This window comes from Hyperolius riggenbachi, chromosome 6 (assembly GCF_040937935.1).
Source record: "Hyperolius riggenbachi isolate aHypRig1 chromosome 6, aHypRig1.pri, whole genome shotgun sequence".
Classification (NCBI taxonomy): Eukaryota; Metazoa; Chordata; class Amphibia; order Anura; family Hyperoliidae; genus Hyperolius; species Hyperolius riggenbachi.
This window is the reverse complement of record NC_090651.1, coordinates 346,466,522-346,480,989: the sequence shown is the minus strand read 5'-3', so window position 1 is coordinate 346,480,989 and position 14,468 is coordinate 346,466,522. Positions and strand designations below refer to the sequence as shown.

Genomic DNA, 14,468 nt, shown 5'->3' with positions numbered 1-14,468 from the left:
GTACTGCTTCACACTGACAGACCAAACACACTGTTTAACGCACCACTGCAAACAGCCACAAAGGATGTTTATATTAGTGTGCTGCTTTTATTAATGTGTGCATACCATTGGTGTTTGTGTTTTGCGATCAGGTGCCTTTGCAAAGCAGTTGTCCCTGGTTGGGTGTTGGGCTTCCTACAACTCAGTTTCTTTTGGCAGAGGTTGCAGAGGGCATTGCTGGTATCAGCGGCACACAAACAAAACAAAAATGCCACACTGGTGAGCTTTGGAATGTCAGCATTCGGGTGGTGGCAACAGCGGGCCTTTAAGGGCATGTTGGCTGGATGACCCCAAGTATCACTAAATGCATCATGTGTGAATAACTCCTCTAACACATCAAGTGGAGCAGCTGGGTTGCTAGTGGTAGTAGTGTTAAGTTTTTGTGTGAAAGCAGTTGAAAGCTGAGCAGGAGCAGGACAGTGCATCAAGGAGGTTCTGTGTGGAAGATTTAGAAGATGTGGTTCGCTGTTTAAGCCAGACAACCATGTCCTCGGAATCTTGGGGGTTGAGGGTATGTGCCTTCTGAACACTGTAATTTGGTCGTGGGCCGCAGGAAATCACGCCAGCACGACCTCGGAAATACCTGCGGGATGGCCTGCCTCTGCCTGTTATTTTTCCCATATTGGGGGTATGCAGTACAACTAACAATATTCAATAGTGGTAGACAGTGTGTGTAATCACCAAGAGGCACGCAATCAGTGTCAAATACACAGCAGCTGTGTACCATGTGAGCGTGATTGACAGCGGTGCTCACGCAGGTGCAGTAGAGGCCAACCTGGTGAGGTTGGCTTCTGAAATGGAGGGGATCCTGGGACACCGGAGCTGAGGTGAGGGGCATATCGGCTGCAGTGGGCTGGAGGTAGGCCCGGGTAAGTAGATCTAATTTCTTTTTGACTACTCTGATGCTTCCTTTAAGATGAAGAGCAATGGCAAACATTGGTGAAGCTTATGGTGTCCGGTGCTTTTCTGGTTCTCCATTTCAAGATAACTTTAGTAATCAAACCTATCTGTGTCATGAACATTTAATGTTTTAATACTTGAAGAAAGTTGTGAATAGCTACAGGAGAAACTCAAAAAAATTAGAATATTGTGCAAAAGTCAATTTATTTCAGGAATTCAATTTAAAAGGTTAAATTAAAGGGATTCCGAGCTCAGAAAAAAAAGGAAAGTTGTACTCACCAGGGGCTTTTTCCAGCCCAGTGCTGGTCGGGAGGTCCCACGCCGGCGTCCTGGCTCCTCTTCTTCACCCCGCTCCGGAATGGCTGACAGGCCGCAGCCCGGGCGACACTCTCCCGAGTGTCGGGCTGCTCCTTCCGCATATGACGCGGATTACGTCACACGCCGGCCGCCTCGCGTCATCACGGCGGCCGGCGTGAAAGTACTGCGCATGCACGCTTTGTTCGCGCATGCGCAGTACTTTCACGCCGGCCGCCGTGATGACGCGAGGCGGCCGGCGTGTGACGTAATCCGCGTTATATGCGGAAGAAGCAGCCCGACACTCGGGAGAGTGTCGCCCGGGCTGCGGCCTGCCAGCCATTCCGGAGCGGGGAGAAGGAGAGGAGCCAGGACGCCGGCATGGGACCTCCCGACCAGCACTGGGCTGGAAAAAGCCCCTGGTGAGTACACCTTTCCTTTTTTTTCTGAGCTCGGAGTCCCTTTAATATGAAATAGACTCACTACATGCACAGTGGGATATTTCAAGCATTTATATGTCATAATTTTGATCATTATGGCTTACAGCTTATTAGAATCCCAAAATCAACATCTCAGACTGTTAGAATATTGTGAAAATGTTCAATATTCTCGGCTCAAAGTGTCAGACTCTGACCAGCTAATAAACCCAAAAGACCTGCAAAGGGTTCCTATTTTATACATTAGTTTCACCTTTAAAGTTGAATTACTGAAATAAATGGACTTTGCACAATATTCTAATTTTTCGAGTTTCACCTCGAGTTAAATAATCATAAAACTTGAACATTTATAATAAAGGATATTTTTGTATTCATCTCCAGGAGGACAACACAAATAAAACTGAACAACAAGACACCAGCGGCACTTTAGAAGACCAAGAAAACATGCATTATTCCACAATAAATTTTCTTCAAACACCCTCTACGTCTTTATCAAATGAACCAGAGGCAGAGTATGCTGAGGTCAAAGTCAAAAGTCTGGATCATTAACCCATTCGTGTTTCGTCGTTTTCACTTGAGAAATGTTCACCTCCCATTCATTAGCCTATAACTTTATCACTACTTATCACAATGAACTGATCTATATCTTGTTTTTTCCACCACCAATTAGGCTTTCTTTGGGGGGTATAGTTTGCTAAGAGCCATTTTACTGTAAATGCATTTTAACAGGTAGAATAAGAGAAAAACGGAAAAAATTCATTATTTCTCAGTTTTTAGCCATTATAGTTTTAAAATAATACATGCCTCCATAATTAAAACTCACGTATTGTATTTGCCCATATGTCCCGGTTATTACACCGTTAAAATTATGTCCCTATCACAATGTATGGCGACAATATTTTATTTGGAAATAAAGGTGCATTTTTTCCATTTTGCATCTATCACTATTTACAAGTTTAAAATAAAAAAAATATAGAAATATTTCATCTTTACATTGATGTTTAGACCCTTAGGTAAATATTTACATGTTTTTTTTTTATTTATTGTAATGTTTTTTGTTTTTTATATTAAACATTTTATTTGGGTAGTTTTGGGAGGGTGGGATGTAAACAAGAGATTTATAATGTAAATGTATGTTTGAATTTTATTTTTTTTACTTTTAGTTGTAGTTTTACTTTTTGGCCACAAGATGGCGGCCATGAGTTTGTTTACATGTCGTCACTAAGCGTAACATACGCTTAGAGGGACGCATGGGGGACGCTACAGCCAGAAAAAGCGCAGCTTCCGAGAGTAGCTGCCGCTTTTTCAGCGGGGGAGCGGAATCAGTGATCGGACACCATAGCCCGTCACTCCCTGAATGGCATCTCTGAATACCCTGATCTACAGGCACCTTTCATTCGGAAAGGACTACCTTGGCTATACATAGGAACATCTACTAATCAAGAGTATAGGAAGCCTTAGATTCATCCGTACTAAACCACTAAGCTTCTCATCGGCTTAAAGTGTACCTGAGATGGGGATGGGAACTTAATAAAAAAAAATATACATCTGGGGCTTCCTCCAGTATTATCGCTCCCACGTCATCCTCCTCCGCCTCCTCATGTGTCCGCAAATGTTCCTAGTAAGTCATCCAGTCAGGGCCAGTCGGTGGAGGCGCAGTCTAGGCGAGTGCGCTCCCGTCTTCCTCCTGTTGCCAGGAGCGCTCTATGCCTGTGTAAAAGTACTACGCAGGTGCAGAATGCTCCCGGTGACAGGAGTGCGCGCAGCCGAGTAGCGGGCCCCTAACCGGAAGACTTTCCAACGCCAATTGCAGACAAACAAGGAGGCGGGGGAGGATGGCATGGGAGGGATACGCCTGGAGGGGGCTGGAGGACTCACCAGGTATGTTTTTTTGTTTTAATCCCCATCTCAGGTTTACTTTAAAACAATTTCCTTTGAAGATGCGGTCTGTTTTCTGCTATTGTTATTGTGGACCACTGTCATTATCTTTATCATTATGGTATTAGTGGAGTTACTGTTGCACTGTTTTTTTGTGGCTACATCAGGAGTCAATTGTTGATTATGTGTACTGTATTGGTATATTATTATTTTCTTTCTTATAAAACTTTATTATTATTATTATGGATATTGTATGCAAAATTTTCTGTTTTTTTTTTTCTTTCTTTTTAAGAAACTTGAAATAAGAATATAAAGACTTTCACTGCTTTTCCTTTTCCCCTTAAAAATGTATAACCTACCTGGCTAATATGCCTATCTTCTGCCACTAAGGGCCCATTTGCGATCCAGCATGGCAGAAGCACATGTGTCAACAGATCGTATGTTAAGCAAAGGATCCATTTGCACTTGCTAATTACAGTGGCTTGGGATCAGAATGCTCATATCCAACCGTCATGATTTTTCCAGAGCCCGCATGCGCTGTGGAGACTCACAGAATCAGTGCAAGCCAATGGGAATGGACAGTGTCCATCCCCACTAGGCTTTTTTTCCCCCTCCATTCCAGACCTACTCAACTGTCTTCTGTGTCCTCAGTCACTATTCGGGTCTTCCACATGCACTGACCATTGCTGAGCTGGGGATTGGGGAACAAACACTAGTATCGGAGTCCTGATAGAACCATAGGGCTATCATTGGTTTGCAAAAAAACAATGGGAATCCTTCTAGGATAGGATTCCCTTTTATCTACCCAGTGGTAGCCTTATGCTGCTAATGGCGGAATGAGCTTACCTGCGCTTGCCAACAAGCTCAGCAGTCGTGTCGGCAGCAGGAGGACTCGAATGGTGACAACGGCAACTATGGTGGGCAGGATGGTGGGCCGGATGCACGATGGTGATGAGTGTGAACATCTCTCCGAGGCACACCATATCTGCTCAGGATATGCTGTGATAGGTTGTGCATCCAGCATGAGTGTGGACCTAATATCTTATGAAAACAAATATGAAACCAGGTAACTTACATGAGATCAGTGAATGTTTTATTGTACTATCAGTAAAAATAAAGGATCCTCAATAGAGTGTGGCACTGGAATTCATTTATATAGATCACACCAATAAATGCCTGCTGGATTAATATGCCAGTGTAAGGCTAACCACAGACAGGAAACTGAAATAAAGCAAAAAGTCACATGACTCAGTCTCCCTAGATCTACATCCTTAAGGTGGCCACTAACAATCCAATTAACGGAAGTGAAATATTGTAATACATTGTTCACTAAACCATCAACGAACCAATCTTTGCTTCCTATCTATCACAACCAACAAGAAAATCCAAATTTTGGTTCGACGAAATTTCATTCGGCCGACATTTTTTTCACTCATTCATAATCAATTGTGTCCACCAACTGAGATTATTTACAACCAATTGTAATACATCGTTCACTACACCATCAACGAACCAATCTTTGCTTCCTATCTATCACAACCAATCATGAAATTCCAAATTTTGGTTTGACAAAAATCCAATTGGACGACTATTTTTATAATCGTTCATAATCAATTGTGCCCATCAACTGAGGATATTTTCAATTTCAACCAATCCAATCAGAATTTCTGATTTCTCGAATGATTTTTCGCTAGAAATTGGACCATTAGTGGCCACCTTTAGACCAAATACTGGTGAGTAGGAATGGTCAATGAAGTACAAACAATTCTCTGTTGGTGCAGATTATGCAAATTCTGCGTACAAGTGTATGCCCCTTTTGAAAATGGACTAATTGAGTGCCACCTTGGCTCATTTTTAAGTTGCATAAAATTGCATGCAAAGTTTGCATAATCCTGCTTCATTTCAGTAACCATCCCCACTAATGAGGTTTTATGGAACTGAAGTAATCATGCAATAACAATGCTTTGGAAAAAGCAGAAACCCGGAGTATAAATAACTTAACTTTGCTTAAATGTGTAATGGGTACCAGAATATCCCTGTTGTAATGTCCATGGGAGAGGGTGAATCTCTATGACTCCTCTTCTTATTAAAGAATTCTACCATAAACCCCCACCGTTTTCTTTGTGCTGGAGCTAGGGAAAAGCCATGTCTTTAACAATGGACAGAGGTGATATCTGCCCCCCCCCCCACCTCATCCTTTTGCCGAGTACCTCAATGTTAAAAAATATGTTGACGGCTATTGGTAATGCAATGGAACCCATGGTCATAGACTTCGTACCAGACTGCATGGGAGATAAGAGGAGTTTTTCAGAGGGGGCAATGTTTTTTTTTATTTTAAAAAGTGTAAAAAAACAAACAACAGAACAAAGGTTAACTACTTCCCCTCCCTGGTAAATACGTCCCTGCAAAATATTTTGTAGCTCATTTTGCCTTGCATTACAGCTTCGGTGCCTAATTACGTGTGCACTCTGTCCACCAGGTGGCGCTGCTCCCTTACAAATAGTATTATCAGATACTATGAATGCACACTGTTTTCTGAAACTTATAGCTCCGTTTTCTTAAAAACAGGTCCACCAATAATAGGTACTAGCCTACTAGCTGCTCTACTCTTGCCAGCTAATGGATCGTGAGCTGCCTGATGGTGCAAGGTGTTCCACCTATGCTTTCTAGATCTATAATATTTCATGTTGGAATGTTCATTATATATACTGGGTATAGATACTCATATTCGCGCACTGGCTTTCAATACCAGGAACTTGAACAAAACTTTGATCTATTAACTGTGGGGAGATATAAATCCTAAAGGTTCCACCTGCCAATAATCACCCCCTCCTTTATGGATATGTTGCACACCCACTATTAAACATGGGTTTTTTTTGTTTTTGTTTTTTTATCTGCCTGTGAAAAGGGAAAACTTGCTAAGATACCGGGTCTCTACTTAATACCTTCAATAGTGTACATTAAGAAGGTCCCGAACACAGTAAGAGCTTAATATCTCCACAACCTCTCTATCAAGTCTCAGCTCTCATAGCATTTAATCTGCTACACTCCTACATCCCTTCATATTGAAGAGCCCGCAATTCATTTTATATACGGTGTATACCCAATTGATCCCCCTATGGCAGGTTTATGTCCCATCTCCCTAAATAATGTGCCCTGAGGTCTCACAGGTCAGCATTCTCATTCAATAGTGACAATACTGTTTCTCCAGTCCGATATTTGGTTATCCTGAATATATTTCCAGAATATTGATCATACCTCCTAATACAGGCCCAATGTAGCAACGTAATTTTATGAGCTTATATGCAGCATTAAATCTCCTTCCACAGTACAATGAGGTTTAAGATTAACCATTTTTTTTCCCCCCTCTCCCTCTCTCTCTTACTCTCTCTCAGCAGAGGCAAATTGAAAGTCCAATTTTATAATATCTGCTTTGGGTTGGAACTATAACTCTACTCCTCACCAACAATATCTATACTTTCAGATTTCTTGAAGTTAAGCAACGTTCATTACGATGGTTATCTGCCCCCATCTTTGATGGGTGTAGCCGGGCGGCGGAAGCAGCTCCTGGCAAACGTCCCTTACAGAGACACCAGCAGTTTTAATAGTTTGTTGGTTTAGGTGTTTCTGTTTCTTAAGGTTACAGTTAGGGTGTAGACACCTATAGCATCCTAATGATGCATGGTGTAGGGTGGGGGGTGGGATTTAATTGTTTATTCACTAACTTTTTCTTTGCAGGTTGGCTATATCCTACATGGTCCTTTCTCCAGGAGAACCTCAGTCTCTTTTCTTCTTCTTCTTCTTCTCTTTCTCCTTTCTCCAGTGTACGCTTCCAACATTTGCCTTTCTGGGAATTTCTTGGTATGTATTGGAATTGCTTTCTTTATGACTACACTTAAATGTATTTCCTGGAATGTAAGGGGTCTAGGTTCCAAAATTAAACGAGCTTTGATATTTAATTACCTCAAGAAATATAATCCACACATCTGTGTACTGGTTGAAACTCATCTATCTGGGAGCAAAGTCATGTCCTTGAAGCGGCCGTGGGTAGCTCATCACTTTCACGCCACTTACTCTACGTACTCTAGGGGAGTTTCAATCCTCATACATAAGTCACTACCGATCAAAATCCTACATAGTATTTGTGATGATAAAGGGCGTTATATATTACTTCATTTCCAGTTGTATGGTGTAGAATATACCCTGGCGGGCCTATATCTTCCCCCTCCAGCTGATAAACAGCTTCTCCACCAGATCCTAACTAAATTGGCTCAATGGCAATGTGAGAATTTACTCATAATAGAGGATTTTAACATGACAATGAACCCACTGGTAGACCGTTCTACGGCTTCCTCTAAAGAGGGTCGAGACCTATCGGGTTGGGCAGACAGTCACCAGCTAAAAGATTTATGGCGATGGAAATATCCGAATGTTACTGATTTTACCTGTTATTCAGCTTCTCATAAATCTATGTCCAGGATAGATATGGCCTTCGGATCTCCCTCTCTACTCCCAAAGGTACAAAATATTGAGACACTCCCTATAGGTATTTCTGACCATGCACCCCTTTTGTTAACACTTATTTCTCATAAGGCCACCAAGGATCGCCTTTGGCGTATTTCTAGGTTTTATATCCAAGAGCCACAGATAAATTCTAAAATGCAGATAAAATTACTGAATACTGGAATCTCAATACAGAATCCTCCTCAGATAGTGTGGTATGGGATGCCGGTAAAGCGGTTGTTAGAGGCCATTATATGTCGGCGCTTAAGGAATTCAATGCAAATGCACGTAGGCATTTGGCTGATTTAGAGCAAGAAACTATAGTTGCTGAACGCAATTTCAATCAAACTCGCACGGTAGAATCATGGCGAATATGGCAGGGTGCTCTGAGACAGTGGAAGCTGGCGTTGGTAGATGCTACCAAAAACACACTACTCCACCAATCACAAAGGATTTTTGAATTTGGAGATAAAAACAGTAAACTCTTGGCTTGGTTATCAAAGGAACACAACACTTCATCATCAATCTCAAATATAATGAGTAGCACTGGTGAACTTCTGGTGGATCCTGAAGCTATTAATCAATCCTTTGTGTCGTATTATCAAGCCTTATATGCTTCTAGAGCTAACTATACTAATACAGCCCTCCTTAATTACCTGCAACTTGTTAATGTTCCTAACTTTACAGAGGATGTGGCTGCTGCCTTGGATAGGGCCATTGTAATTGAGGAGGTACAACAGGCTATTTCTGAATTGAAACCAAATAAATCTCCGGGTCCGGATGGATTCCCTGCTGAATTTTATCATAGTTATTCCAGTCTCCTAGCTGACAAACTCTGTACATTATTTAACGGGGTTCTAAGGGGGGAAGATCTTCCATCTACATTTAATGAAGCAATTATTATAGTGATCTTGAAGCCCAACAAAGACCCTGCAAATTGTGGCTCTTACAGACCTATTTCCTTATTAAACTCGGATGCTAAAATTCTGGCAAAAATCTTAGCCAATAGACTGAAGGCGGTTATCACAGATGTAGTGCACTGCGATCAGACGGGCTTTATGCCGGGACGTAGTACCGACATAAATATCCGTAGACTCTTTACTAATATATCAATGCCTACACAGGATTCTGGGAAACATACTATAGCCTCATTGGACACGGAAAAGGCCTTTGATTCCGTGGAGTGGCCCTATCTATGGCGGCTGCTGAGCATGTTTGGGTTGGGGAATAACTTTATCTCATGGATTAAGGCTTTATACCAAGCCCCTATAGCTCGTATTAAAACTGGCGACATCGTCTCCTGTTCATTTCCGCTGTCTAGGGGCACTCGCCAGGGGTGCCCATTATCGCCCTATTTATTTGCATTAGCCATTGAACCCTTAGCAATTCTGATCCGAGATTCCACGGAGATCAAGGGAATATCAATTGGCTCGCTTACCGAAAAAGTTTCAATGTATGCAGATGACACCTTATTGTATTTGGGAGATCCGAAGGCCTCTCTTGAAACAGCTCTTTCTATAATCAACAAATTTGGGGAGTTTTCAGGTCTTAAAGTTAACTGGGAGAAATCAGTTTTAATGCCACTAGACAACTTTGATACTGCTTGCTATCCTAGTCCCTTACAATGGGTAACAACATTTAAATACTTAGGCATTCACATTACTAAGCACCTAGCTGATTTCTATCATCTTAATCTGCAACCGGCCTTTGGAAAGTTTAAACAAAAAACATTAGTATGGAAGTCGCTTCCCCTCTCCCTGATCGGCAGAATAAATATTTTTAAAATGGTATTTCTACCCAAGTTTCTTTACATTTTTCGTCAAACTCCAGTAGTTATCCCTAAACTTTTCTTCAAGAAGCTGAACTCCTTAATTTCCAGTTTTATTTGGGGGGAAAATGTACCTCGTGTCGGTCTTCCTACACTACAACTACCAGCAGGCCAAGGTGGCCTTGCCTTACCCAATATGTATCTCTACTACTGCGCTGCTGTTCTGGTCACGGTAAGGTGGTGGTTTTCCCAAGATAATTATAACGCCGCTGTTGCAGTAGAGGCAGCCTGTCTTGGCTCATATGAAAGGCTTACTCTATTACCCTTTAGGGGAACTAAAAATGATTTCAGGTGTACAACCCCTATGTCCACCACAGTTAAGATCTGGAAGGACATGCTCAAATATACTGGGGGTGCAAGTAAACTGTCTCCTCACTCACCTCTTAGGGACAACCCTTTTCTGATGCATTTTTCACAAATACCAGATCCTGGGGCGTGGGCCCGCCAGGGTATTAAAGCCATGCAACATATTGTGGGTGCGGAGGGTTTGTTATCCTTTAATGCTCTTAAAACTGCCTTTAGTCTTTCTAACAAAATGTTCTTTAGATATTTACAACTTCGTCATGCTTACAATGCACAGTTTAGAGAGGGCAGCCCGCTCCTAGAATCTTGTGATATGGAGCACACCTTAATGGTAAATGACCTTGATAAACCCCTCTCAACAATTTATTTTACTCTTATGAACAATAACACTCATAGCCTATCCAGGTGCCAGTCTAGATGGAATGAGGAAATACCAGGGCTAGATGATGCAGATTGGGAAGAAATTTTAGACAACTTCATCAAAACCCCAATTTCTGCTAGAGATCGTCTGATCCAATTTAAGTTTCTACATAGAACTTATCTTACACCTATGCGCATGCATAAAATATCTAACTCAAATTCACCTAACTGCCCTAGATGCAGCTTTGACCCTGGCACTTATTATCATATGTTTTGGGAATGCCCACTTGTTTCTGGTCGGATATTATTTCCCTTATTAATGAAATCCTTCAAACGCAGCTAATAGTGACCCCCAGGGCACTTCTAATTAGATGATACTCCACCTGGCAAACACTCCCAATATTTAATCAGAATACTGTGCTTTTATGCCCGCAAAGAAATCCTTCGCACTTGGAAGTCTGATAAATCTCCCTCTATTAATTACTGGAAGTCTACAATTATGAAGGCCTTACCTTTATACTGCCTAACATATAAAAGCCGCAATTGCCCTCGGAGATTTGAAAAAATTTGGGCCCCTTGGTATAACAATGTAGACGCTCTCCCATCCGGTCCAGAAGAGTGAGATTATACACTCTACCTAGGTATATTAACCTCAGAGGTACATTTTGGATTTACTTCCAATAATTCATTAATGTAAGGAGGCGTGCACTGGAGTTTCTTCTCTCCTCTCTTCTTCACCTTTTCTTTCCTCTTTTCCTCCTTCTCTCTTCTCTTTTGTTTCCCTCTTAATCGCTGATATGGCTCAAGAGAATCTGCAAATGTACGGATACCAGCTTGACATACCCTATTTTCTGCTAACTGTCCCTGGACTGGCTATTTTAGTTGAATATATATGTATATTACAATCCTGCTATATAATTCCACGATGTATAAGTCTAAAGACATTTGGCGGTATCTAATCATATTGTATTAGTATCAGCCTTATTGGCGCTATTGTTTCTGTACTACCTTCTTAACAGTATATGTTGTACTAGTTTGTACTTCTTTGTTTGATAATCAATAAAAATTGATTTGTTAAAAAAAAAAAAATACGTCCCTGCAAAATTCCATATCTCCTTGCAGGGACGTAGCTACTACGTCCCTCCCCGCCATGCACTGCTGCTCGCCATCCCGTGCTCATTACCACTACTGATCGTTAGCCGGGAGATGAATGAATGGTAATGCAGTTCCCATTTAAAGGGGAACTGAAGAGAGAGGTATATGGAGGCTGTCATGTTTATTTCCTTTTAATCAATACCAGTTGCCTGGCAGCCCTGCTGGTCTATTTCTCTGCAGTAGTATCTGATTAAAACCAGAAACAAGCATGCAGCTAGTCTTGTCAGATCAGACTTATAAGTCTGAACCACTGAAACACCTGATCTGCTGCATGCTTGTTCAGGGGTTATGGCTAATAGTATTAGAGGCAGAGGATCAGCAGGGCTGCCAGGCAACTGGTATTGCTTAAAAGGAAATAAACATGACAGCCTCCATATACCTCTCTCTTCAGTTCCCCTTTAAGTGGTTGATCTCGCTTTATGTATTCACAAGCCTCCATCTTGAGATAAGTGAAATGCTTTTAGACCTAGAAAGAGCAGTTGAAAAAAAACTTGACTTATTTCCCTTCAATTTTGATGATAAACACCTCCTGCAAGTAAAAACCGTAGTGGAGGCCGGTTTTACATTAAACCTTCTTCATAAGACCCTGTGCCACAATGCTGCGACAGGGCCGTATGTACAGTGGAATGCGAAAGTTTGGGCAACCTTGTTAATCGTCATGATTTTCCTGTATAAATTGTTTGTTGTTATGATAAAAAATGTCAGTTAAATATACCATATCTGATAGTAGAAATCTGATAGAAGTGACAGGTTTTGGACTAGTCCATCTCTTCATAGGGGATTCTCAGCAAGGTTTTTATTCTGTATAGATATTCCCTAAAAAGGATTTAAACAATGATGCTGGCCAGCTTCCCTGCTCGCTACACAGTTTTTTGGCAGTTGGGCAGAGCAACTACCATTCACTAAGTGCTTTTGGAAATAAATAAATCTCTGAGAACCCCCTATGAAGAGATAAACTAGTCCAAAACCTGTTGATTCTGTCAGATTTCTACTACCTACGTGTAAGTGATAGCAAGATAGGAGAAAAGTAATTTATTGCTTATTTTACTCTGGAAAATGTACTTCTTATTTATGTTTGCACATATTTTACATTTTAAAAATTTTCGCCATAGTGCCCCTTTAAATAAAATTAGGCAGGTGCATACATTTGGGCACTGTTATCATTTTATTGATTCCAAAACCTTTAATTATTGGAACTCCAATTGGCTTGGTAAGCTCAGTGACCCCTGACCTACATACACAGGTGAATCCGATTATGAGAAAGAGTATTTAAGGGGTCAGTTGTAAGTTTCCCTCCTCTTTTAATTTTCTCTGAAGACTAGCAACATGGGGGTCTCAAAACAACTCTCAAATGACCTGAAGACAAAGAATGTTCACCATCATGGTTTAGGGGAAGGATGCAGAAAGCGGTCTCAGAGATTTCAGCTGTCTGTTTTCACACATAGGAACATATTGAGGAAATTGAAGACCACAGGCTCAGTTCAAGTTAAGACTCGAAGTGGCAGACCAAGAAAAATCTTTGATAAACAGAAGCGACAAATGGTGAGAACAGTCAGAGTCAACCCACAGACCAACACAAAAGACCTACAACATCCTCTCGCTGCAGATGGAGTCACTGTGCATCGTTCAACCATTCGGCGCACTTTACACAAGGAGATGCTGTATGCGAGAGTGATGCAGAGGAAGCCTTTTCTCCGCCCACTGCACAAACAGAGCCACTTGAGGTATGCTACATCACAGTCCCTCGTGGAGCCACTCCCCCCCTTATAAAAGGCAGGCTCCGCTGGCCATTACACTCACTTGTGTGCCTGCATTAATTAGAGAAGGGACAGCTGCATCAGACTCTCATAGGGAAAGATTAGTTAGGCTGTTATAGGCTTGTTAGCTTGCGCCTTGCTGATTCTTATTGCTAAAATAGCACTCCACAACAGCTCTTTTGAGAGCTAATCTTGTGATCTATTTATTTTTCTGTGTCCCCCACTGACACTTGTGTTGCATAGACAGCCTTGCTAATTCATACTGTGTGTATGCCACTGCCAGCCAGGCCCAGCACATTCAGTGACTACCTGTGTGCGTGACAGGTGCACATTGTAATACCCAGTACTGCATATACCTATCTGTTGCGTTCAGTGAACCCACCTCATCACCGCATATACCTACCAGTTGCGTTGAGTGAACCCATCTCATCACTGCATATACCTAGCTGTTGTGTTCAAAGCATTGATGTTAATTGATGGTGCCGGTTTCATCTACAATTGCTGTGGCACGCTTTGCGGACATTCAGCGGAGAAACAACTTGCCGGTGAGACGCTTAATATGTGATAGCCCGACTCGCTGGAATTCAACTCTGGTCATGTTCTCTCAACTGCTAGAACAGGAGAACGCCGTCACACAATACCTGTACAATTACAGTAGAAGGAGACAATCTAGGGAGATGGGGATGTTGTGGCCCAACAACTGGACACTGATGCGAAATGCATGCAGGCTCATGCGGCCGTTTGAGGAGGTGACCAGCCTGGTGAGGCGCAGTGAAGGCACCATCAGACTTGCCCGCCATAACAGATTCTCATTAAAGGATTTAAAGTTGATTCATTTCACATATACAGCAGAGCCTCAAAAGTCCTCCTGTATTGTGATTTTTGGTCCTCTGGACGTGCATGCCATGCCTGCTGCCTTCCTTGGATGTGCGGAGGTGGTAGCCGTTTCTTAGGCTCCCACTCCGGAATCGAACCAGGATTCCCCAGCCATTACCTGTGGTCACTTGCAATGGC

At 42.0% G+C, this 14,468-nt stretch overlaps 1 protein-coding gene across 1 annotated transcript in view; it reads left to right on the top strand.

The window, feature by feature from the left end:
• Positions 1–2,267, top strand: part of LOC137522241 (sialic acid-binding Ig-like lectin 14) — a 102,601-nt gene extending 100,334 nt beyond the window's left edge. The window contains exon 11 of the mRNA XM_068242273.1: positions 2,052–2,267. Coding sequence (XP_068098374.1) covers positions 2,052–2,219 — 168 coding nt within the window. The 3' untranslated portion in view covers positions 2,220–2,267. The remainder of the gene's footprint in view (positions 1–2,051) is intronic.
• Positions 2,268–14,468: the final 12,201 nt, after the last annotated feature.